The 23,789-nt window shown below is 32.2% G+C and overlaps 1 protein-coding gene and 1 long non-coding RNA gene across 4 annotated transcripts in view; one reads left to right on the forward strand and one right to left on the reverse strand.

Moving 5' to 3' along the window:
- The window catches only part of LOC143202419 (adenylyl cyclase 78C), a 128,032-nt gene that overhangs the window by 8,176 nt on the left and 96,067 nt on the right, over positions 1-23,789 (forward strand). The window contains exons 3-5 of the mRNA XM_076413952.1: positions 19,857-20,055; positions 20,110-20,269; positions 20,324-20,490. Coding sequence (XP_076270067.1) covers positions 19,857-20,055; positions 20,110-20,269; positions 20,324-20,490 — 526 coding nt within the window. The remainder of the gene's footprint in view (positions 1-19,856; positions 20,056-20,109; positions 20,270-20,323; positions 20,491-23,789) is intronic.
- LOC143202455 (uncharacterized) overlaps positions 1-23,789 on the reverse strand; it is a 110,844-nt gene that overhangs the window by 5,516 nt on the left and 81,539 nt on the right. The window lies entirely within an intron of this gene.

Genomic DNA, 23,789 nt, shown 5'->3' on the forward strand with positions numbered 1-23,789 from the left:
CATGTTGATGACGTAAGTTCGCTGCTACTATAGATAGACTATACATTACTATATGGTATAAAAAGTGCTAAATACCAACAAACCAATATAGAATAATGTACATGAGACAGTGTATTATAAGTTCTGTTAAATTAATTAATAAAAGCAGTACTTTACTATCATCACTTTATTATCATTTAAATTGAAAATGAAAATTCGGGTAATTGTTTTGACAACAGCGACATCTGAAAGTGAGAAGGCGTCATCACGGTTGAAGTTTACACGTACTTAGGGCCGAAAAACGAGCAAATCCCGAACGACCGGTAACGAGGGTCTGCAGGAAAGAAGAAGGGGGAAATGAGGAATGGGGGGGAGGAGTGGGACGCCGGCAAGCGGCGAGGCGTGGGTCCGTGGCCTATAAAACCAATCCGCTTTGATGGTGATCGAGTCCGATGGTTTTCCCATTCACTGATTTCTGATTAATTTTGTTATGAAAGGACCATTGCATATTTATGAGCCGGTTAGTCGGCCAGCAGAAGGGTCTCCGGATTTCGACCGTCCCCCCTTGGAAAAAAAGCACTCGAAAGTTGTCGGAGGCTGTCGTGTAGCCTCTGGTTGTGCCCGTTTTTTAAATTTAAATTATTTAAATTAGCCGGAAAATATGTTGCTTGTTTTTCTTTATGGAGAAGTTTGTAGTTTTGCGGATTCCAGAGCTCGTCGACTACAAATTAGTTTTTCCGTCGCATGTTTGCATATATATGTGGGCAAGTTTAACTTAAAATTTAATACAAGAATCAAATTTCATATATTTATATACTAAAAAAAAAGTTAAATTATTCATATTTAGTGAACGGTCTATCATATCACTATAAATTATGATAAAAAAATACCAAAAGCTTTTATATTTTATTAATATTATTTTATTAATATTAACTAAAATGATAAATGTCTGTATATGTAAATTTCACGTCTTCGGGTGCCTTCCTTTTTAATCAAAATGTGAGACTAACCCCATTAATATATAGATTATCAATATATATTTATAAACACTATTTGTGGTCTCAAATTCACTATAACTCGTGCATTTCTTTGATTATCAATAAAAATACAATGTTATTTCTTTCTGAATTTCATCAAATTTTTCGCAATCGAATGTAAAAAATTAATAAGTAAGTCAAAATATAATCATAAAACTAGCAAAAAAAAATGAAAAAGTAAAACAAAAATTAAATATAATTAGATGCAATGGGCATGCGAACAACAATTTGTTCGTTTCCTTATAGTCTATAGTCTATACAATTAGCCAGTGTACGTCATCAAAATGTATGACATCTGCACGTCGCAATGTTGTCACATCAAATTGAACTTCTACTTTATAATGCTTGTTGGTCCATAACCTCTAATTATTATCACTACTATTTCAAAGCATTTTGTAGTTTTTCACAACAGGTTCTACCAAGTACCAAATATATCTTTAATAGATTGATTCTGTTACATGTTCTGGCGCTTCAAATAGCATTCTATCTCTTTTTAACATGCATTGCTGTTTTATTGGAAGGACTATGGTCTATTGGAGTTTGGGAATATCCCATGTTGTAAAATAAGTTATATGCAACGAAGTCCCTCGTTCAAAGAGTGGTGACAAAGTTTGTCGTATCAGATGGCGAGCTAACTCCCAACAAAAATTCTATTATCTAGCTGGGCGATAACAGCATTTTCCTCGGTTATTGGTGGAAAAATTCGGAATCACGTACAAGTGACTCATTAAATATTCCTTGTTCGTTGCGTTTCGTGTCTGATCCGTATCCGGACATCATCTGTTTGAAACAACGACTAACGGCTTTCGAGCCGACACGCAACGTTCATACACAAACAAGTCAAAAGTGGAACTTTCTCCGGGCTGTTTATATTTATTTTAGACAATTGAAAATACGTCTGAAAGCGGAGGATTCCACCCCAACGAAACAGTTGGTTTTGCGTAATTAACATAAACATAGAGACTGGTGAAATTTTCGTTATATACTAGGTTTGTCGTTCAATAATAATTTTGTGGTTTAAAATATGTTATAACTACAATTAAATAAGTCTAAAATAACGATTTTGTACTCGTGTTTGTACTGTTAAAAGCTCAATGCCCTGAAGCACGGTAGATGAATACGGATATATAATATATCCTTGTTCATTTTAATTCGAATATATCTCAGACATCGCTTATATTCAGAATATTTTTGTCTGAATCATAAATAGAAAACTTCTACTTCTATTGATTTTTTGTTAATTTACATATTAAACATATCTCCTCGATATTAAAGATTTAATTGTTTTTTGAGGATTAATAATGAAAAAGACCTTCATACCCTAATAAATTATGCAAAAATGAAATATTTCAACGTCATCTCCTAGCGTTGGAAAACCGCTACCGCCCTGCTTTTGCTACAATTTTTCAGACATTTTACAACCGAACGACTTTTGCAGGCTGACTCAATTACATGTTCGAAGTTATCAAACAGCATTGTATCTCTTTTTAACTGGAATAAAACGAGAAGGAACATTTTGTCTGGTATTAAAACGAATTTACAAACTGCCATAGGCAATGTATAATATACATGTTGATGACGTAAGTCTGCTGCTACTATGGATAGACTATACATTACTATGTGGCACAAAAGGTGCTAAATACCAACAAACCAACAAATCATCCCCACCAAGACTCGCTACCGCTTTGCTTTTGCCACAATTGCTTTGACATCAGACAGTGCTAACTTATTCATTTTTTAGATCGTTCTCTATGATTAAAATTCATAGAAGTATATGAGGAAGTCGTTCACTCTCTATTTGATAGGCTTACTTTACCATCTCATTTTTAAAACATAAAAACTCTAAGAATATAACCAGTTGTGACTGGAATAGGACGAGGAATTATAAATAGGAGATGGTAGGGTTGGGAATGTGAAGAATTCTTATTAATTTCTTGAGATATCTGGCAAAAGGATGACTGGGTATATTATTACCTAATAGCTGGCTATCGAATGACTTCCTTAGCAGTTATTTAAGTCACGTTGATGGATTTTACAATATGTTATAAACAACCATCTCATTTATTTGAATATCATAGAACTGTTTATGTTGAAGTGATACAAATATTATTATTTGGATTCAAGTTTTTTATGAATTTGTAACGAATTTATGTCTAATAATGTTCTTATCGTAGAATAACTATTATTTTGGTTTATTCACTGCATCCGGTAATGACAAAAGCACTAAAATATATCCTAGTAAGCGATGTATTTGTTCTTTGTTCATCATATTTGACACAATGTTATTAATTTTCACTTGAATTTCATATTATATCATCGATATACCTACCAAAAAATACTTATATTTGTATGAAATATATAACATTTTAGTAACATTGTAACATGTAATGTTCTTACTCACAAAATAGACTTCCAAACTCATCCATTAATATATGATAACCAACTAGAATGTCGATCCTTTATAACAGTGTAACAAAATTGTTATTTTTACTATTTTTCATTCTGTAATTCACACTTATTACCTTCATAAACCTTCTCCGGACTTCCAACAATACTTGGAAACCAAAATTATCCAAATAGTTTCAGTCGTTCTCGTGTTCTAGCGAGACTAACATTCGTTCTACAAATAATATCTGTTAACGATGATATATCATAGCTTCCGGTATATTGAACGATCCTCATACAGTCTCCGATTATGTTTAAATTAACCTCGTTAAAGATACAACTAAACTAGTGTGAGAGAACCGGATGCGGCCAGTGCAATGTGGATGTATCTCTGTATCCACAGTGCTAGAACAGCGGTACGTCGATGTAATTGGTTTATAGCCGGGATATAGACACCCGGATAATTTTTCCATGTCGGCTTTTTATTTTCGCCGATGCCGGACGGGGCTCACCCCTGGACGTGATGCAATTAGAGCGACCGTGGCCCTACACGCGATCAGACAGAAACAGGCGGTTATTGTTCTTGTTTTTCATAAAATTTAATCTTCGAGTTTCATGCGGATATTAAATATTGTGGGTTGGTTATTGATGCCACGGGTTTTTACTATCAATTAGACACAATAGGCATGCGAACTTAGTATCACAAATAATTGTTCTTTGTAATAATATACTTCGTCCTTATATAGCCTAGTTCAAAAGCAGCAGTAGCTGTTAATAGTGGTACTATTACAGTACCATGTTCTTCTTACGACAGGAATTGTATCATTGGGAAAATATCTAAGCTTGAAAAATAATTAAAAGTCACACATTAACAAATCTGGTAAGTAGGAAGGATGTTATAATGGGTTGAGGAAAAAGCAATTTCGGTATTTTCGAGGTTTTCGAAGGAAAATTGTTCATTATAAATCTCAAATACTAATCATATACATAATATTTATCTATTAGTAAGGTATTGAGCTACCATATGCTTTTAAAGCAGATGCAATTCTTCGCGGAATACTGCCTGAATAGTTTCCAATGAAATGTTGTATAATTCTTGTATAAAAACATCTGCCAATTGCTTTAATGTCAACTGATCCTCACTCTTTAGTCTAAAACTCCAAATAACGGTAAAATATGTTGAGACCTGGCAATTGTGCTGGTCAGGAAAGATGTGTGATTTAACAGGTCATTTGAAAAGTCCCCGGCCTACCATAGTAAAACACATTTTTTTGGCAAAATTATTTTTTTTAATCAACATAAATCCCTTCAAGGGTGATAACAGTGATTATAGCGACCCTCCAACTTTTCGATACCATTTTTGTAGTACGATTTGTCCTTTGCTTCAAAATAGGCCTCAGTTTCGGCGATCACCTCTTCATTCGACGAAAATGTCTTCCCAGTAAGCATTCTTTTAAGATCTGAGAACAGGAAATGGTCGCTGGGGGCCAGATCTCGAGAATACGGTTGATGAGGAATCAATTCGAAGTCCAATTCATGGATTTTTGCCATCGTTTTCACTGACTTGTGAAACGGTGCATTGTCTTGGTAAATCAGCTTCAGAAGATTTAGCCCTTCAAACGATTCAATAACGCTATGCAATAGTCGCTGTTGATGGTCCTTTCATTTTCAAGGTAGTCAATGATAGTTATTCCATGCGCATCCCGAAATAGAGACGCCATAACCTTGCCAGCCGACTGTTGCGTTTTTCCACGCTTTGGAGCGGGTTCATCGTGTACAGTCCAGTCCGATGACTGTCGATTGGACTTCGAAGTGAAATGATGGAGCCATGTTTCATCCATTGTCACATTTCGACACAAAACTCGGGTTTATTACGCTTACTCATCTCATCTTCAAGCACTGCTCCGAATTCTCAACTTGTCGTTGTTTTTGATCAAAAGTGAGCTCGCGCGGCACCCACTGTGCACAGAGCTTTCTCATACGCAAATATTCGTGAATGATATGATGTACACGTTCAGTTGATATCCTTAGAGTGTCTGCTATTTCATTCAATTTCAATTTACGGTAATTCAAAATCATTTTGTGGATTTTTTTAATTTTTTTGTCGGTAACAACCTCTTTTGGGCATCCACTACGTTCAGCGTCTTCGGTGCTCATTTCACCACGTTTAAACTTAGCATACCAATCCTTGACGGTTGATTTTCCTGGGGCAGTGTCAAGAAACTCAGCATGATGCCAAGTTTTTGCTTCAACTGTATTTTTTCCCTTCAAAAAGCAATATTTTATCAACTCGCGAAATTGCTTTTTATCCATTTTTTTCACAATAACAAAAGTTGCTTCACTCAAAATGCAATATTATAATTAACTAACTAATGATCCAACAGCTGTCAAATTTATACACGCATCTTTTGAGGGTTAGGGCTAACTGAAAAACATATGGATTTAATTCTAGTAGCGCCATCTATGTGTCAGACCGGGGACTTTTCAATTGACCTGATTTATAACTGATTTATTAACATTTAAAACCACATTTACACCATTAAGAATTTATTTTAGAGACAGAAACAATTAATAGACGGAGAGGGAAGGAATCCAGACTTTTTAAATTTCTAATCTACTATGTTTTATACTTATAAAACATCAATGAAAAAATAAAATGACGAACTTTCGTTCATCAATTCAAACAATCTAATATATTATACTAAAGCACGTCTAATCAACTAACTTATTTTAATCAAAATTTCTTCGAAAAATAATCATCCAATACACAAAGTTTCCCCGGAATCCGCCCCTCTTCGTCCCCCCTACCGGATACTACGAAACCCAGTACATTGTATTGTAATATAATTTAATTAATCTTGTAACAAGTATAATCTACGAGGATCCGACCGATCAATTACGTCCTATATATAAGGCGTGCGCTTCAGGGAATTAAAAAGTTCAAGTTATGCCGTATTCCGGGAGTTTCCGAGAACTTTCGGATTGTTCGACGTCGAAGAGGATCGACGGGTGGCAGAAGCTGACCGACAAGAGAAGCTTCGAGGCCTAACGAGTTTTCTTTTAATTCGAGTGTGATTGTTCTCTGTGTTTGGCTATTTAGTTATTTGTATGACTTGAAATTCAAATCAACGCTAATTATGAAATTATATAAATACAAAACTGGAGTTTTGAAGTAATAAATCAAGTATAAAACAATGATTAAAATATAGCGTATGAATATTTTTCTGTTTTAATGATCAGCATATGAATACAGATATATATTTTAAAACAAACCTTTTTTTCTATGAAAAAAAAAACATTTATCATACCCTAATAAACTTTGTAAAGTCCATAGGTTATTTAATCACTATTTTAAATACTGGAGAAGAGAAGAATAAACAGCAACTACTAATTTTTGTCAAGCCACGTTATTTCAGAATAATGAACAATAATTTTATAAATATTTCTTTCACAAAAAATGTGTATCATACTCTAATAAATTATGCAAAACATTTACAACATATTTCATCATCATTAAAATACTCGGGAGGGGAGAGGATAACTCATTTTTGTCAAGCAACGTCATTTCAGGACAAAAAATAATACTGTTTAATTCATATTTTAATACACTAATGAATTATCAATATACAACATATCTACACCTTATTTTATCATCATCAAAGCACTGGCGGGAGCATATCCATTAAATTATTATAATCAAAATTTCTTCGAAAAATAATAATCAAATACAGAATATCAATGGACTAAGTTTCCTTTTGTAAATTATATTAAAAAAAAAACGCGTCTCATAACTTAACAAATTATGCAAAAGGCCTACATCTTTTTTCATCATCATCAAAACACTGGGGAAGAGAGAATGTCGACCACAATTCATTTTTGTCAAATCATGTTATTTTAAAAAACTAAACAATATTTCTAGAGATACGCTTTTCGTGAAAAAACCTTCTCATTTGTGGTTTATTTCATAGAAAAAAGCGTATCATGCCCTAATAAATTATGAAAATAAATATCTCCATAATTATCCAACATGGAGGTTCAATAAGATCAAGTTTATATTTGTGAATTGTTTAAAAAATGTACACCCTCTAAAATAAACTGTTTTAGATTTTTTTAAACCATAACAACACAAAAACATCGGCCATATTTTGTGGTGATTAAAAACAGTTTCAAATTCGAACGGTTCTGCATAACGTCCCTTCCCTTCCCTATACAGAAAACAACGTGAATTTTACATGTAAAATACGTTTCAATTTTTTTGGAGTTTTGGTCGGATGTACCGTACGGGCGAATATAAATTGAATTTGTATCAAAATATACTGTAATCAACTACTGAAAATACGCCATAAATTCGGAACGTTTTATATTGGAATATGTTGTACGTATTTGGTTATTTTTTTAAATTGGGATAGCGTCAGAGGTAATTTCATATATCTACTTGAGTTTCTTCAGGAAAATAATTACAAATACTCGTAATTAGTGTTTTGGCTAACGTCGAGCCATTTTTATTGGGAAAAAACTTATATTTTAAACATTAAAAATAAGAATTACATTTTATTAATACAGAATGGACATATTAAGCATCAAGTTTCTTTTTATGGCTAATTTCAGTCCCAAGTGCCCTAAACAGAGCGGATAGATCATCCCTATTAAATGTAATGAATTTTGCGATCCTACCGCCCGAATCACTCAATTTATTAAAGCGTAACAACCCCCTCATTAACCCAAATTTCCCGACAGCCCAAGACAAACTCGCCAGGGGCTGCCAACAGGTCGCGTCAACGATCTACCATCGAAAACTTCCAAAACACGTATCGCTTATATCCTTTTTTATATGTTTTGCGAAATATATGGAACGTTCCACAAGTTTTGCGATAAATCCAGATGAATTCTTATCTCTGTGTGATACCCGTCATATTTAAGTTAAATTACAAGCTAATTGTGTTTAATATTACTTGTAATTGTTAGTTTAAAGTTCATTTTAATTCCATGGATTGATCACAAAGAGAAATAAAGGATCATAGTTAATGTTAACACTTAAAATCTTCCACGATTATAGAAAAAAACTGATTATCATACTTAGTATTTTACTAATTCAAAATTATAATATTACTAGTTGAATAGAAAATAATGAATTGTAAACATCCATCATTAATTTTTATACTTAAACTAGCGACCCGCCCCGGCTTCGCACGGGTGCAATGCTGATACTAAATTGAATACACTACAGAAAAAATATGAACGTTGTATATAAAAACATAGCGGCCCGCTCCGACTTTGCACGGGCATAAAATATATATGCCTATGTCACTCAATGAAAACATGATTAAAATCGATCCAGTATTTTTGGTTCATTCATTACTGCCCTTGGCCTGCACGCATTAAATTTGGAGTAAAACAATTCCTCTTCCCCTATACTTACTATGAAGATTTCCTGCTATCTTTGGAATATCTAAATTCATACAATTTTTATTACATTACACATTTTTAAACGCAAATTTTAAATTTGTAATATCTCCGAAAATATTTGTTTAATTTACATGCTGTAAGGAACCATATTGATCTATATTAATTGCACACTGTATTTAAGGTACTTAATTCGATAAGGATTAATGCCGTATTGCTTAAAATAGCTTCGTAAATAAGCCATTTTCTCACGTAAAAAGTAAACAATAAAAATGGTTAATGTGGGTTATCCCTAAAAGATAAACATATACCATCGCGGACTTTTTTGTAGACCTTTTTATGGTGTACAATACTGTAGTACATTAATTTGATCTAACTCGTAGGGTTAGGCAGCGTTTTTGCTAATTGCTAAATAAGCCTAAAAAAATAGGTTAATTTACGACATCACGTTAGAAACCTCTAAAATTAGCAATGTTGCCTTAGTATATTATGCATGTATTATACATATAAACCTTCCTCTTGAATCACTCTATCTATTGAAAAAAACCGCATCAAAATCCGTTGCGTAGTTTTAAAGATTTAAGCGCACATAGGGATATAGGGACAGAAAAGGCGACTTTGTTTTATACTATGTAGTGATAGGAAGAAAAGTGTAGTTAAAGTGCATCCCTTAGTTACTCATGTTTTGGTAACAATGTTAACACGTGGTAATATTTTAATATAATCACCCTACTTTTTTTCAGTATAATAGTAGATGAATAGCCCTTCCAGCCAATGCACGTCATCCAAATATATAAAGCATCGTTCTCACACCAAATTTAAGTTTTCGTTAATTTTGACAAAGAACAAAATCTTAACGTAAATAAAATCATCAAACAAAAATAACGTAATAATATATAATTTATTTTAACATTGCAGTACATTTAATGCATATTTAAGGAGAGACCTCATTCTGTTTCTTTTTTACTAGAGTAATGCTAATTAGTAAAATGGGAAAGAAAAATTCTCCAAATATAAAACAATAAACTAAGTATTTGAGTATTAAATAAGTATTTGAGAACAACAAACAATATATCCATGGATAGTTTTTATGACAAAAAACGTGTATCATGCTCTAATAAATTATGTAAAACCGTTAGAAATTATTTCATCACTAAGACCAAAAAATTGAAAAACTAAGAGCTTTTTGGCGATAATATTTTTCATATTAACTCAGTATAGCCTAGTTGATACACGATTCAAAAATACCAAACGAGCATTACATAGATAGAAACAAAAATAAAAATTTTCGTTCATTGTTTTATTACAGCCCACTATTATTCTCCAATTTCTGCCGACAAATTTCGACTCACTGAATATAATCCAGTAATCTTCCGTATTGTTTGTTCTTGAAATGGGGACGGCCCAACAACAGAGGCTCGGATCGTATCGTGAAGTTTTATGCCGACACTTCCAAAGCCTTAATATAAGGCCAGCCGGCTCTCCCCACAAATATCCAAATTATTAATGGAAAACTTTCGCGAAATTGGTAAAGTTTGCTAGCGACAAAACGCGACGATCGCGGGCGCTTTAAATACTAGAAGATAATTAATATTTTTGGCATTGTAATATTGTATAGACGACCGTGAAGTAATTTTGTAAGCTACTTATTCTGTAACTATATATTAAAGCTCCATCATCTTTATCGTACAATATTAGTGAGAAATAAACTTTTTGAGCCGGCTTGATGGCGCAGTGGTAAAGGTAACAGGACGGTCTCCTACAGTTGCGATAGCCGTGGGTTCGAATCCTGCTGGGGCATGGTTGTAAATTTATGTTTGTGATTGTTTAATATTTGTGACTGTCCAAAAGTATAAAATCCGACAAGGAAAATGATCTCAGTTACGACAGTAAACAGTCTGGGTAAGACCGGATGTCTTCTGGGATGATTTTTAAGTTCGGTCTGTTTCTGGTCGCTCGCCATAAACCTATAGTTGGTAAAAGAGACTTTAAAATATGTAAAAAAAACTTTTTGAGACGTTTTTTTTTTTAGTTTGGAGTTTAGTCAGAGTTTCAATGGAGCTAAATCAGGCAAAAAACATATAGTCTATTCAAAGTTATTTTTTACATACGTCATCTAAATTCGTGACGTCAAAACGTCGCAATGTTGCCGCATCAATTTTGAGATTTAGTTCGGTTGGGCTTTGATATACAACAAAATTCTAATCTAAATAAGATAATTGAACAAAAATGTTATCAAATATAATTTATTTTAACATTACAGTACATCTAAAAACTGCCGTTAATTATACAGCCACAATAGTTTATAGGTTAGAGTTATAATCTTTAAACGTTAAAACCGACTTTGACAGGCTCATTCGTTTACACGTTCGAACTAATCAGACATCATGGTGTCTCTTTTTAACTAAAAAATAACGTTAATTTTGGTCTAGACAGAAGAGACTATATGAATACATAAATGAAGTAATGAAAATATGCAGCAGTTAAAATAAAACTAACTACATAATTTGTATAGATGGAACGCACAGAACAAATAGAAGAATGACAATGATACGAATGAAAAATGATATGAAATTTTATTGTTCGAAGTTTGTTTTGTTTTGATTATTTACTTTGTAGACTTAATTTGAAAAATAAATAGTTAATTTAATGATTGTGAATACATTCCTTTATCGTGCATTTTTAAATTGTAAAAAATAAATTACGTAATTTTGTTCGTGTTGTTAATATACATATTGAAGTCAAATATGAAATTCAATATTGTTTTATTCACATGTGTTCAGTTATAATATACAAACATGTGTTACTTCATTTATTATTCTATATTTATAACATAAAAGTAAAGAAAGATCATATATCTTATATCTTATAATGCTGAATGATGTAGTAATTTAAACTTATCAATATTTTGTTGATTATTGAAAATTAAAGGAATTTAGATTTAACTAAATGCCACTTAAGAAAGATTAGGTCTTGAGTTAGTTATTTTAATGTTTTAATATAAAAACGTTTATTATTTTTAATTAATGTTGTATATTAAATAAATTTGTGATCTTATATTGAAAATACTGTGAAAACAAGTTTTAGTTATGACAGAAACCACAGGGCAATCACTGAAACTATGAATATTTTGACAAACACAATTGACAATTTCAAATATATTTTTCTACCATTGTTTTTGTTTTATATATTCTTAGCATAGCGATTCAAACAAACCAATAAAATAGATTGAAAAGCGAAAAGCGAAAATAGCAATAACAAGCAAACGCACCAATCAATGAAATCTTTTCATGGACCATAGTATAGCGATTCAAACAAACCATTAAAATTGTTGCTATCACTCTAAAAATACTGATATCAATTACAAGCGAGAAATTGATAAAAACATTTACCAACTTCCAACTCGAATGAACTTTTTCCTAACCCTCTAATGTTATTTTTAAGTTTTCCATCTTTGAACCCTCCAAGGCGCACCTGATATTCCGGTCGCCGTGAATCGAGAGCGGGCCAGCAGGAAGAGGGGAAAACAGGAAAAAAAATCGGCGACCGAAAAAAGGGCAGCATTTTAATTTCCCGAACTCTATTGGAACCGAAAGTTTCTCCAGACTGAAAAGTATGTGCCGAGTTTTCTTTATTTCCTCGATACCGGTCCTGTGGCGGAGAAAGGGGAAGGGGCGGACCAGGGGGGAAACCTTCCCATTTCTCTTCTCATCTGGCAGACGTTACACAGAGATGGATATCGGCCCGGAAGAACAGCGAAATTTTGCAGGCCATATTTTATTGTCGCAGACGAATATACGATCGACAGGAGAGTCGACTTTTTTATGCTGTTTGGAGTCTTACAATTTAAAATAACCATTTGGTACGAGAGTTGCCTTTTAAATATCAGAATCAAGTGATTAAAATGTAAATTCGTTCATTAGATATTGTTTTAAGAATAATTAATTGAGTATTGGAAACAACAGAGAAAAAGCAAGTGAAACAACTGCAATATCCAAGTAATAACATAACTAAGTGGACCCAGATACGGAGAATATCATGTACAAATTGAGTTGGCTTACAACCAAACTGTTGATATACCAATAAATATGAATATCATCAATATGACATACAGTAACTACTCGAAGCACAAGGTGGGGCAAAAGTCCCGCTATCATTGACGCAATTTCCGCTGATTGACAATAACGGAACGATTATTTTCAATAAATATTATCAGTATTTCTGCTCGTTCTTGTGGCATATATTTAACCATAATAAAATTTGGACACCGACTAAAGCGAAACTGAGTTAAACGTCACATAATCAAGATGGCGCGCAATCAAAGTGGTAGCGGGACTTTTTCCCCACCTTATACCTTGGGATTAATAATGAAGCAAAACTTCGTTGGCAAGAACAACACAAAAAGAAAAGAACTCGAATTAAAAAAAGTATTGATTATTTGGAAAAAAAAATTATCGGTACACAATAAGTTGCTGTTGTACAATCAGATACTAAAACCTCTATTGAGCTATTGAATTGAGTAATGGAGACGTTTTGCGAAAAGTAATATCAACATATTAAAAATATTTCAGAATAGAAGAATAGAATAAATTCTTAGGTCGTATTGAAGATGTAACAAGACACTAAAAGAACAATTAAGTACTCCGAGACCTTCGGATTCCAACTGTCATAGTGGGAATTAAAAGATTCACAACAAGATCTTAAAAACTATGAGTTCTAAATAAATTTAACCTGGATTTTCGTGTATTTCATCCCAAAATACATGTATTTTGGTGGTTTCATCTATATCCAAGAGGTAAAATATTTTGTCACTTTTTCCATGTATATAGTCGTGAAAATGTGCGATTTTCTGTCATTTTCAAAGTTTTCGCTGCCATTTCTGTTCAAATAGTCCCAGGTTAATTAAAATTACATGTCTTATAGAGAATTTTACGCTGAATCGAATGGTGGCAATATAATTCTGATAGAAACACTGGTTCTTTAGTTTTTCCATGAAAAGTGTATGTTCAAGGAATTAGCGGATTTCTGTTTATGTCAAATATCTTAAAAACTATAAGTTCTCAATTAATTTAACCTGGATTTTCGTGTATTACATCCCAAAATACATGTATTTTGGTGGTTTCATCTATATCCAAGAGGTAAAATATTTTGTCACTTTTTCCATGTATATAGTCGTGAAAATGTGCGATTTTCTGTCATTTTCAAAGTTTTCGCTGCCATTTCTGTTCAAATAGCCCCAGGTTAATTAAAATTACATGTCTTATAGAGAATTTTACGCTGAATCGAATGGTGGCAATATAATTCTGATAGAAACACTGGTTCTTTAGTTTTTCCATGAAAAGTGTATGTTCAAGGAATTAGCGGATTTCTGTTTATGTCAAATATCTTAAAAACTATAAGTTCTCAATTAATTTAACCTGGATTTTCGTTTATTACATCCCAAAATACATGTATTTTGGTGGTTTCATCTATATCCAAGAGGTAAAATATTTTGTCACTTTTTCCATGTATATAGTCGTGAAAATGTGCGATTTTCTGTCATTTTCAAAGTTTTCGCTGCCATTTCTGTTCAAATAGTCCCAGGTTAATTAAAATTAAATGTCTTATAGAGAATTTTACGCTGAATCGAATGGTGGCAATATAATTCTGATAGAAACACTGGTTCTTTAGTTTTTCCATGAAAAGTGTATGTTCAAGGAATTAGCGGATTTCTGTTTATGTCAAATATCTTAAAAACTATAAGTTCTCAATTAATTTAACCTGGATTTTCGTGTATTACATCCCAAAATACATGTATTTTGGTGGTTTCATCTATATCCAAGAGGTAAAATATTTTGTCACTTTTTCCATGTATATAGTCGTGAAAATGTGCGATTTTCTGTCATTTTCAAAGTTTTCGCTGCCATTTCTGTTCAAATAGTCCCAGGTTAATTAAAATTACATGTCTTATAGAGAATTTCATGCTGAATCGAATGGTTGTTATATAATTCTGATAGAAACACTGGTTTTTCAGTTTTTCCATGAAATGTGTATGTTTAAGGAATTAGCGGATTTCTGTTTATGTCAAATATCTTAAAAACTATAAGTTCTAAATTAATTTAACCTGGATTTTCGTGTATTTCATCCCAAAATACATGTATTTTGGTGCTTTCATCTTTATCCAAGAGGTAAAGTATTTTGTCATTTTTTCCATGTATATAGTCGTGAAAATATGCGATTTTCTGTCATTTTCAAAGTTTTCGCTGCCATTTCTGTTCAAATAGTCCCAGGTTAATTAAAATTACATGTCTTATAGAGAATTTTACGCTGAATCGAATGGTGGCAATATAATTCTGATAGAAACACTGGTTCTTTAGTTTTTCCATGAAAAGTGTATGTTCAAGGAATTAGCGGATTTCTGTTTATGTCAAATATCTTAAAAACTATAAGTTCTCAATTAATTTAACCTGGATTTTCGAGTATTTCATCCCAAAATACATGTATTTTGGTGGTTTCATCTATATCCAAGAGGTAAAATATTTTGTCACTTTTTCCATGTATATAGTCGTGAAAATGTGCGATTTTCTGTCATTTTCAAAGTTTTCGCTGCCATTTCTGTTCAAATAGTCCCAGGTTAATTAAAATTACATGTCTTATAGAGAATTTTACGCTGAATCGAATGGTGGCAATATAATTCTGATAGAAACACTGGTGTTTTAGTTTTTCCATGAAAAGTGTATGTTCAAGGAATTAGCGGATTTCTGTTTATGTCAAATATCTTAAAAACTATAAGTTCTCAATTAATTTAACCTGGATTTTCGTGTATTACATCCCAAAATACATGTATTTTGGTGGTTTCATCTATATCCAAGAGGTAAAATATTTTGTCACTTTTTCCATGTATATAGTCGTGAAAATGTGCGATTTTCTGTCATTTTCAAAGTTTTCGCTGCCATTTCTGTTCAAATAGTCCCAGGTTAATTAAAATTACATGTCTTATAGAGAATTTTACGCTGAATCGAATGGTGGCAATATAATTCTGATAGAAACACTGGTTCTTTAGTTTTTCCATGAAAAGTGTATGTTCAAGGAATTAGCGGATTTCTTTTTATGTCAAATATCTTAAAAACTATAAGTTCTCAATTAATTTAACCTGGATTTTCGTGTATTACATCCCAAAATACATGTATTTTGGTGGTTTCATCTATATCCAAGAGGTAAAATATTTTGTCACTTTTTCCATGTATATAATCGTGAAAATGTGCGATTTTCTGTCATTTTCAAAGTTTTCGCTGCCATTTCTGTTCAAATAGTCCCAGGTTAATTAAAATTACATGTCTTATAGAGAATTTTACGCTGAATCGAATGGTGGCAATATAATTCTGATAGAAACACTGGTTCTTTAGTTTTTCCATGAAAAGTGTATGTTCAAGGAATTAGCGGATTTCTGTTTATGTCAAATATCTTAAAAACTATAAGTTCTCAATTAATTTAACCTGGATTTTCGAGTATTTCATACCAAAATACATATATTTTGGGGGTTTCATCTTTATCCAAGAGGTAAAATATTTTGTCACTTTTTCCATGTATATAGTCGTGAAAATTCGCGATTTTCTGCCATTTTCAAGGTTTTTGCTGCCATTTCTGTTCAAATAGTCCCAGGTTAATGAAAATTATATGTCTTATAGAGAATTTTACGCTGAATCGAATGGTAGCAATATAATTCTGATAGAAACACTGATTTTTCAGTTTTTCCATGAAAAGTGTATGCTTAAGGAATTAGCGGATTTCTGTTTATGTCAAATATCTTAAAAACTATAAGTTCTAAATTAATTTAACCTGGATTTTCGTGTATTTCATCCCAAAATACATGTATATTGGTACTTTCATCTTTATCCAAGAGGTGAAATATTTTGTCACTTTTTCCATGTATATAGTCATGAAAATTCGCGATTTGCTGTCATTTTCAAGGTTTTTGCTGTCATTTCCATTCAATTTGTACCAGGTTAACGAAAATGATATGTCTTATAGAGAATTTCATGCTGAATCGAATGGTTGTTATATAATTCTGATAGAAACACTGGTTTTTCAGTTTTTCCATGAAATGTGTATGTTTAAGGAATTAGCGGATTTCTGTTTATGTCAAATATCTTAAAAACTATAAGTTCTAAATTAATTTAACCTGGATTTTCGTGTATTTCATCCCAAAATACATGTATATTGGTACTTTCATCTTTATCCAAGAGGTGAAATATTTTGTCACTTTTTCCATGTATATAGTCGTGAAAATATGCGATTTTCTGACATTTTCAAGGTTTTTGCTGCCATTTCTGTTCAAATAGTCCCAGATTAATGAAAATTATATGTCTTATAGAGAATTTTACGCTAAATCGAATGGTAGTAATATTATTCTTATACAAATGCTAGTTTTTTAGTTTTTCTCAAGAAAATTGCATGTTCAAAAAGTTAGTGGATTTCTGTTTATGTCAAATATCTTAAAAAGTATAAGTTCTCAATTAATTTAACCTGGATTTTCGTTTATTACATCCCAAAATACATGTATTTTGGTGGTTTCATCTATATCCAAGAGGTAAAATATTTTGTCACTTTTTCCATGTATATAGTCGTGAAAATGTGCGATTTTCTGTCATTTTCAAAGTTTTCGCTGCCATTTCTGTTCAAATAGTCCCAGGTTAATTAAAATTACATGTCTTATAGAGAATTTTACGCTGAATCGAATGGTGGCAATATAATTCTGATAGAAACACTGGTTCTTTAGTTTTTCCATGAAAATTGCATGTTCAAAAAGTTAGTGGATTTCTGTTTATGTCAAATATCTTAAAAAGTATAAGTTCTAAATTAATTTAACCTGGATTTTCGTGTATTTCATCCCAAAATACATGTATTTTGGTGGTTTCATCTTTATCCAAGAGGTAAAATATTTTGTCATTTTTTCCATGTATATAGTCGTGAAAATATGCGATTTTCTGACATTTTCAAGGTTTTTGCTGCTATTTCTGTTCAAATAATCCCAGGTTAATGAAAATTATATGTCTTATAGAGAATTTTACGCTGAATCGAATGGTAGCAATATAATTCTGATAGAAAAACTGGTGTTTTAGTTTTTCTCAAGAAAATTCTATGTTCAAAAAATTAGTGGATTTCTGTTTATGTCAAATATCTTTAAAACTATAAGTTCTAAATTCATTTAACCTTGATTTTCGTGTATTTCATCCCAAAATAGATGTATTTTGGTGGTTTCATCTTTATCCAAGAGGTAAAATATTTCGTCATTTTTTCCATGTATATAGTCGATAAAAATATGCGATTTTCTACCATTTTCAATGTTTTCGCTGCCATTTTCGTTTAAATAGTCCCAGGTTCATGTTTATTTTCAAAAAAAATGTGGATTTCTGATTATGTCACATATCTTGAAAACTGTAAGTCCTAAAGCAAGTTAACATCGATTTTCGTTTCTTCCACCTATATATATATACATATATATATATATTTTTTTTTTTTTTCTTGATTTATTAAAATTAGTGGATAAAATCTAAAGGACATCAACATCATCTAACAACTTTTAAGATCAGAACTTCAACAATCCGGATTTCTAGAAATTCCTTCTATATATGTATAACGAAAGTGCATTTATTTAGTAAAATAGTCTGTTTTAACAATCCAGAATGACTACATTTACTGTTATATTTGGAGTGCGTGATAAAAATTATCTGATATGAGGGCCATATGTTCTAAATGAATGTAGAATCATTCGAAAAACATCGGTTGGCATAAAGATAAGCGAATGGCGAACCAGATTACACGGATAATTTTAAAATGTCGCAATAATATCGTACAATCATCCGTGGGGATCAATTTATTTTTCCAGATTTGCGTAAGGACATCAATCAAACATTATTTTGTTCGTTGTCAGTCTCTACAGTATATCTAGACAGCAGTTATCTAACAGGGAGAAACTAGATAAAGACCATTTCTATAAGGAAAAAATGACAATATTAAAAACATACTTTTTATTGAGGGATGTAACAGGAAAATCCTTTGCGGGAAATAAAAAAATAGAATGTTTTCTAGTATAGTAATTTCCCTAGTGACAATGTGTCGCTTTTATTTTTATTAAAAATATAAAGCATCCGTATCGTTTTGAATTCAGGTGTGAGTATTGTTTGCAAATGTGTTAATATTTTTATCAATGTATCCCTTGTAAAATAAAAGGTCTGTGAAGCTATACTACAGTATATATACAGTATATACTACAGTATCAGTACTTATTGTTATTTTGTTACGTTACTGGCGAAAGATTATGTTGTTTATTTTTTACCAAAATGAGAAAAGCCTACGGTAAAAGGACCAATGCTAATCCCTTAAAATTAATTCACAATGCCCGTTTTTGTCTGATTTTACACAAAATTTATTATAGATTGAGACAGATCAGAATCGTGTGGAGGAATTGTTTAAAACTTTTTGATTTTATTCACCGTTTTAAACTGATTCGAGCGATATAAATGTAAATGTCCCAAGTGTTTGTGCGAGTTTAATATACACCAGATATATATTTATTTCCATTTATATTACGCTGTTCTTCGAAGGGAATATCTAAGCCGATAAAAGAATAGGCGAAAAAAGGAGATACTTATTTTATTGAAAAATATATGTTCTATTTGCCGGAAGGAACATATAGTGTTTTCAAAATTTTGGTTCTCATTTCTTATTTCATCCCAAAAATGCATGTATTTTGGGGGTTTCACCTTTATCTAAGAGGTAAAATATTTTGTCACTTTTTCCAGTCGTGAAAATTGGCGATTTTTTGCCATTTTTAAGGTTTTTGCTGCCACTTCCGTTCAAGTGGTCCCAGGTTAATGAAAATGATATATCTTGTAGATAATTTTACGCTGAATCGAATAAGTAGTAATATAATTCTTATACAAATGCTGGTTTTTAGTTTTTCCATAAAAAGTGTATGTTCAAAAAATTAGTGGATTTCTGTTTATGCCAAATATCTTAAAAACATAAACGAGACGCTTATTTTATTGAACAATATTTTTTAATTTGCAGGAAAAACAGCAAAGTCCTGTGGGAGAAGGCAGTTCGAACCGTATCGAAAGAACGAAAAAAATACAAGCTATCCAGTGTGGCGATTTCCCTGGTAGACAAGCACAAGATCCAGAATGTCGCGATTACCTTGACGCCACCGTCATCACCCAAGAATTTCTCAGTCAACAGTCTCAATTTAAATTCAACCAACATGAACAATGTAAGTTCTGTCTCGATTTTGCCTCCTAACATGGTGCTATTCGACTTATTGCAGGAAAAACAGAATAACCGGATGAATAACGATGTCAAGATCCCTATTGGCGAGGATCTGGTGCCTTCACAAGGTACCATGGAGAGTAAACTGGACTTGTTGAGCGACTGTCTCAGTCAGGATCGGAACTATTTTGAGGAAACTTATGAATCAACCACCAAGGGTACCTCAACGCTTATTTATAAGTTATCTGAGGTTGTAAGAAGGTATTTTTCAGATTTTGCCACCGTTTTCAAGAAAGGTTTGATGTACAAGGGAATTTACTGGCCTAGCTTGACGAACAGTTTTCATTGTAAGCATCTGGAGCTGGCTTATTTGCGGTATTCACACAGGCAGCGGCAGAAGGCGCTCATCATCGTCAATATAGTGGATTTACTTCTAAAGGTTGGTGTTTGGTTTAGTAATTACGTAAATTTAATGAATGTTAGATGCGTAAGATTCTAGATATTGTTTGTATCGATATAAAAGTAGCGATGATGGGCCCTGTGACTTATTCTAACCTTAAGAAAGCTCTTCCGACCCAGCATTAAACCGTGTTGTGTTAACTATAATAAAATGCTGTAAAATTTATTTAAAAACAGGAAATGTTGTATCTACCTGATGTACCGGAAAGTTATTACCGTTTTTATTTAGGGAAAAAGCTACTTAGTTTTCAAGAAAATGGAAAAATGTATTCATTCAAAGTAGTGACCATTTGCTTTTATACAACTTGACCATCTTTCAGGCAATTTATGGATATCATCCCAAAAAACTGTTTATCCTCTGAGAAAATCCATTCATTGAGCCATTTTCTAACTTCTTAGAAATTTGCGTAGTGCCGCTCTGCAAGCTCGTGTCCTATTGATACGAAAAGTAGATAGACGAGCGGGGTGAGGTCTGGAGACTATGCTATGAGAATGGTCTATTTCAATAGCGATACGTCGAGTAAAATTGTGAATTATCAGAGTTTATAATTTAAGTTCTAACTATATAAACCTAGTCAGATGATGTTACCGTTATCTAGTCACCGTTACTATATTTTTTGTTTATGTCTTCTGAACTTATAGATAGACAAAAGAAGATTTTACTGATATTCTAATTTAAATCGTAATATGTGGCATATAAATCGCAAGCATCACAAATTAGTTAAAAATATTCTTCGTATTAGTTGTCCATATAAAACAAATGTTACTTGTTACATATACCACAAATGTTATTACAAAGGAAATGTCATTATATATTTATTTGCTGATGACACTGGGATACTTGTTATTGGAGACAATAGTGACGAAATAACCAATGAATTGAAAAATGCAATATAGTATTAATATGAACAAGTGGAGGTAGACATGGAGAATAAAAGTCAACGAGAGTAAATTCGTGCATGCTGAATTCATGTACAAGCAAACTTTTTATATATCAATAAATATTAATAACTCTATTATCCCATGCAACATTTTGTTAGAAGAAAGGAAAATAGCTCGAAATAGCATTTTAACATTAAATGGTTATTTGGAAGAAGGTCTAAGTTATCCCTAAATAATATGTTGTTGCTCTACAAGCATAAACTAATACCTGTATGGACATACGGAGTTCAGCTTGGGGAGGGAGGTTTTGCAAGAAGTAATATCAACATAACACAAGTATTTCAGAATAAAGTGCTGAGAAGATCGCGGACACCCAGATACCACAAGAACAGTTACTTGCACAGATATCTTCAGATTACAACTGTTATAGAGGAAATTAAGAGACTACTATGCAACAAGACATGAGGAAAGACTTCATTTCTATGTAAACGCCGAAGTGCCGCAACTCTTAGACAACACTGAACTAGGACGCACACTCAAGAGCACCAAATGGCACCACAATAACACTGAAAAGAGCCCATTAATCATTATTTTATTTTATACCAAGTAGGGACCAATGGGTCTTCCTAGATAGGTACCTAGTTTTAGGTCATTGTAGGCACAAATCTTAAGTTATTCGACGACGACTAGAATAATATATTAATGAATTAAAAAAAATGGTTTGCATGAACAAGAAAATTTAAAAAGGGTTTTCCAGAGATTAGCATAAATGGTAATTGTGGGGGGGGTCAAAATTTCTCAGTCATTGAATTGTAGAGTTACATTGTAGAACAACACATTTTTCATTCTACAGCACTGAAAAGTAAACTGATAGCAAAATAAAAATAACAAGTATCAATAGTTTGTTGGACCACTGGTATGTGTGCTATAGTTCTGTCGCTGTTTATAATGTTTACATGAATACATTCAGTAACCGCCTTTAACCATATAATTAAAAATTACACATGTATTTTTATTCAGAGTCTTAATGAAAAATGTGTAGTGTGCTAAAGTTTTGTCGCGGTGGTGTGTGTAGCTTAGTGTCGTAGTGATGGAAGACAAGACCCATCCTACTGGGCATTTTTGCCTGTTTTTTAATTGCCTCGGAATCATTCGTTTACAACATGACTGACATAAACTTGTTCCATTAGATTTTTCACTGTTAATTTATGTCAGACTATTTTATAGCCCATGTTTAGTTCCATGGTAACATTCAAGGATTTTTCGGCTATGGCGAGATTCATCTTTAAAGCCACCTATTAGATAAAAATCGAAATTACATTTTCCCTAACTTTATATTATATTCACTGAACTTCGTGGAAACTATACAGTTCATTTCATTATCGAACCTTTGTTGGATCTCATCTTTTTCATTCAGGATTAGATGCAGTCGATTAGTTTACATACGTGCCATTTGATGTCGTCTTACCACGCCTCCGATTCCACATGACTAACCCGGATACATTCATATACCAATCCATTCAAGGTAAATTTGCTTGCCACAGCCTGCAAAAATATATCTAAGAGCTGTGTAGGTTTTGTTTCCTGATAATTTAGGTTACCATATAAGATGTAAAATATTTTCTCACTATTATTCATGCTGCAATTTCCGTTCAAATAGTCCCAGGTTAATTAAAATTACATGTCTTAAGAGAATTTTACGCTGAATCGAATGGTAGTAATATCATTCTTATAAAAATGCTGGTGTTTTGGTTTTCCGTGAAAAGTGTATGTTCAAAATTAGTGTAATTCGGTTTATGTCAAATATCTTAAAAACTATAAATTCTAAATAAATTTAACTTGGATTTTCGTTTATTTTATCGCAAAATGCATGTATTTTGGATTTTTTATTTTTATCCAAGAGGTAAAATATTTTATCACATTTTCCATGTTGCGATTTTCTGCCATTTTCAATGTTTTTGCTGCCATTTCCGTTCAAACAGTCCCAGGTTAATGAAAATTACATGTCTTATAGATAATTTTAGGCAGAATCGAACGGTAGTAATATAATTCTTATACAGATGCTGGTGTTTTTGTTTTTCCATGAAAACTGTATGTTCAAAAAATGAGTTTATTTCTGTTTATGTTAAATATCTTAAAAACTATAAATACTAAATAAATTTAACCTGGATTTTCGTTTATTTTATCCCAAAATGCATATATTTTGGTGGTTTTATCCTTATCCAAGAGGTAAAATATTTTATCACTTTTTCCATGTATATAGTCGTGAAAATTTGCGATTTTCTGCAATTTTCAAGGTTTTTGCTGCCATTTCGGTTCAAACAGTCCCAGGTTAATGAAAATTACATGTCTTATAGAGAATTTCACGCTGAATCGAACGGTAGTAATATAATTCTT

The sequence above is a fragment of the Rhynchophorus ferrugineus genome, unplaced genomic scaffold (assembly GCF_030347505.1).
Source record: "Rhynchophorus ferrugineus isolate W39M unplaced genomic scaffold, kcgeb_rfMv2 rfM9, whole genome shotgun sequence".
NCBI classification, from domain to species: Eukaryota; Metazoa; Arthropoda; class Insecta; order Coleoptera; family Curculionidae; genus Rhynchophorus; species Rhynchophorus ferrugineus.